Source organism: Eimeria mitis, genomic scaffold, assembly GCF_000499745.2.
Source record: "Eimeria mitis Houghton genomic scaffold, Emh_scaff1444, whole genome shotgun sequence".
NCBI lineage: Eukaryota > Apicomplexa > Conoidasida > Eucoccidiorida > Eimeriidae > Eimeria > Eimeria mitis.
The window spans coordinates 4,871-7,442 of NW_013569268.1; the positions used below are offsets into that span (position 1 = coordinate 4,871).

Sequence of the window (2,572 nt, forward strand, 5' to 3'; positions counted from 1 at the left end):
AAACGCTATTTTCGTGCGTCTGCGCCGACTGCGTTTCGTTAACGTTCGTTCACAACGCCAGACGATGAGGATCAGGTTCCGGCAGTGTATGTTTTCGAGCCGATTGCTGCAGTGTTCGGCCTTTGTTGTTTTGCCTTTGCAGGGTCGTTTCGTTAACCAGAGTCCGCTGAAATCAGGGCTTTTAATGACAATAAACGGAACGTGTGCAGGAGCTGTTGCATACGCAGTTGGAGCAGCTCTAGAGGTAAGCCAACACGTTCGATACCGCGATACGAGAATATTATGTTGATTGCGCTGAAGCACAGCACATGCTGTAGAATTTCATCGTGCGTGATATGTTTGCATCTTCATTTTCGTTTGCGCCGTTTGCGCCTTGTTGATACCGCCTGCTGCCTTCTGTGGCGTGTATTGAGTCAAATGAAAGTTGCTTTGTTTATGTTTGCGCGTAGGATGTTGTTGGCACCTTGTAACACAGTGAATGCTCCCCATCACCGTCTACCGACAGAAACAGGTGTCTACGACAGCACCCGTTTAGACGGGAACTGGTGCTTACAATATAATAATCAGCTTAGACAGAACTGCATTTAATTCACATCGCTTGCTGTCCCGTAGAAGTACACTAGTGACTGCTTTGCGGGTTTCCATCGGCTATCTGGTAAGAGGCCGTTTCATCGGCAGTGACGGAAGGGGAGGCTTTTTCGCAGTCTATGGCTGCGACCACGCCACCAGAGACAGACGCCGCCTTAATGCTGCTGCGCAGCTATGCAGCAGCATACATTCTACAGCAGTTTGCACTCTACAGCAGCACAGAAGCTGCATGCACGCACAAAAGCAACTTGGCGCGCGGGACTCAACCGGGTTCCCCTTTATCCTTTAATGCTGGCCGCCACCCCTCCTTATGTTGGCGAAAGCTATTGCTGGGCGGCATTTTGCTTAAAACTACAAAGGAACCTCTACTCTAGTTTCTTTCATTCAGGAGGTGTTCTCCTTGATATTTTCTAGCTGTCCATATATTTTAGAATTTCACATTGTTCACACCATGCGAATGCACATCTGTCTCGATTTAGAAGAAAGGAAAAAACAAATTTCCCAGTCGAACAGCACTGCAGCAGTGTGCAGCGTCTTCAAACATAAATAATAACTGAGCTGAGAGTCTGCTGTTGAGGGCTCTGGATACTCGCGAGGGGTTTATTATTGTGCAAGCATCATCATCATATGCGCTTCGTGGCTGCATCATCAGAGGGGAGAATACGCTAAAGGCGAACAAATGGTGGTGTCTGGTGCTGAATGCCTAGGAGGAACCCCCCGCGAAACTCATCTCTATTTCAGGAATCTGAAACACTGCATGTGTAGCACGCGCGCCAGTTAGTGCTGGCACTGCGAAAGCTGAATATTTGAAGCGAAACCCTCGGTGCAGCTCTCAGTGGCGTGGCCGACATATTAAATCGCTTTCGAAGGAGAGCAAGAGCATCTCTCAAACTCTCTCAAACTCAACGCCTCACAGATCCCCTAAAAGCCACACACACAAAACTACAGCTCAACTCTGCATAGTAAAGGGAAAGCGGCAGCACGAGCAGAATGTGTGCCGTGCTGCGTCCGTTGCTTTGTGTGCTGATGAACCCCCATGTTAGGTGCTTACTGTCGTCTGAGTTCTTGCTGCCGAAGGACAGCTGCTGTGTTTGCTGCTGCCTTGGCTGAAGATCTAAGCTCCTATCACGGAGGCGCGGCTGCTGTAGCGCCAATTCCATTTCTGAAATGGCAGCTCCGCCTTCTGCAGGGAAGGAGGTCATGAAGGGTAGCCTCTGCTTCTTGTACTCGAGCATGAGGCTCTTGACAGTAGCCGAGGGTTCTTTTGAACGCGCGAGATGTTCGCGAAATAGTGTCGGCATCAGTGACAAGAAGGACATCCGGCGCCACGGCACGAAGGGGTGGCTTGGGAACGCCAATGTTGACATGTAGTCCTCTGCAACTGGCCTCACCCAGTCGCGGACCTGCGTTCATCACCACACAATAAGCCATCAAAACATCTCAACCTTCGAGAACAAAACAGCAGGCCGGCATCTGGATGATTGACCGCACACCGCAGGTACTTGGTGACAGCCGCACGAGTGAATACAACGACAGAGGTATTTGGGTTGTTGCGTGAAGGAGGAAAATATCAACACTCGGGGGCAAATGAAAACTAAACTATTTAGTATCTGAAACAACCGGACTTTGGGTATCAGAGGTGTTAATACGAGGAAGCAAGCGGCCATTCCGAGCAAAGCGGCACCGAAATTCCTCATGTTGGGAGACCGCTTCATTGAATCCCAATGCAGGTCAAAGCGGTGCCATGCTGAAACAACGAAGACACAACAGGAAAAAAAAGCGGCGTTGGGATTGCGTGAAAAGCTTACACCACCCCGGCAATAACCACAAGAAAGTTTTTGCAACGGGTACCCTCAGAAGCAAACGTTTCATGCAAAGCAATCTGCTGCAGCAAGGGAAGAGCTGTGATTATCTGTGCATTGTTCCTTACCATCAGATATTGTTACAAGCATGACGAAAGGTACCAAATGCTTGATGCACACAC

The 2,572-nt window shown here is 49.4% G+C and overlaps 2 protein-coding genes across 2 annotated transcripts in view; one reads left to right on the forward strand and one right to left on the reverse strand.

The window, feature by feature from the left end:
* EMH_0037140 (integral membrane protein, putative) overlaps nucleotides 1-470 on the forward strand; it is a gene marked incomplete at both ends in the record, with an annotated part of 3,007 nt that extends 2,537 nt beyond the window's left edge. Inside the window, 2 exons of the mRNA XM_013495153.1 lie at nucleotides 143-244; nucleotides 450-470. Coding sequence (XP_013350607.1) covers nucleotides 143-244; nucleotides 450-470 — 123 coding nt within the window. The remainder of the gene's footprint in view (nucleotides 1-142; nucleotides 245-449) is intronic.
* A 1,028-nt stretch (nucleotides 471-1,498) lies between these two features.
* EMH_0037150 (Sodium-and chloride-dependent GABA transporter 3,related, related) lies at nucleotides 1,499-2,540 on the reverse strand (the record flags this gene model as incomplete). The annotated part of the gene is made up of 4 exons (XM_013495154.1): nucleotides 1,499-1,509; nucleotides 1,640-1,991; nucleotides 2,214-2,335; nucleotides 2,519-2,540. 4 exons carry the CDS (start codon nucleotides 2,538-2,540, stop codon nucleotides 1,499-1,501), a joined length of 507 nt encoding a protein of 168 aa, XP_013350608.1.
* Nucleotides 2,541-2,572: the final 32 nt, after the last annotated feature.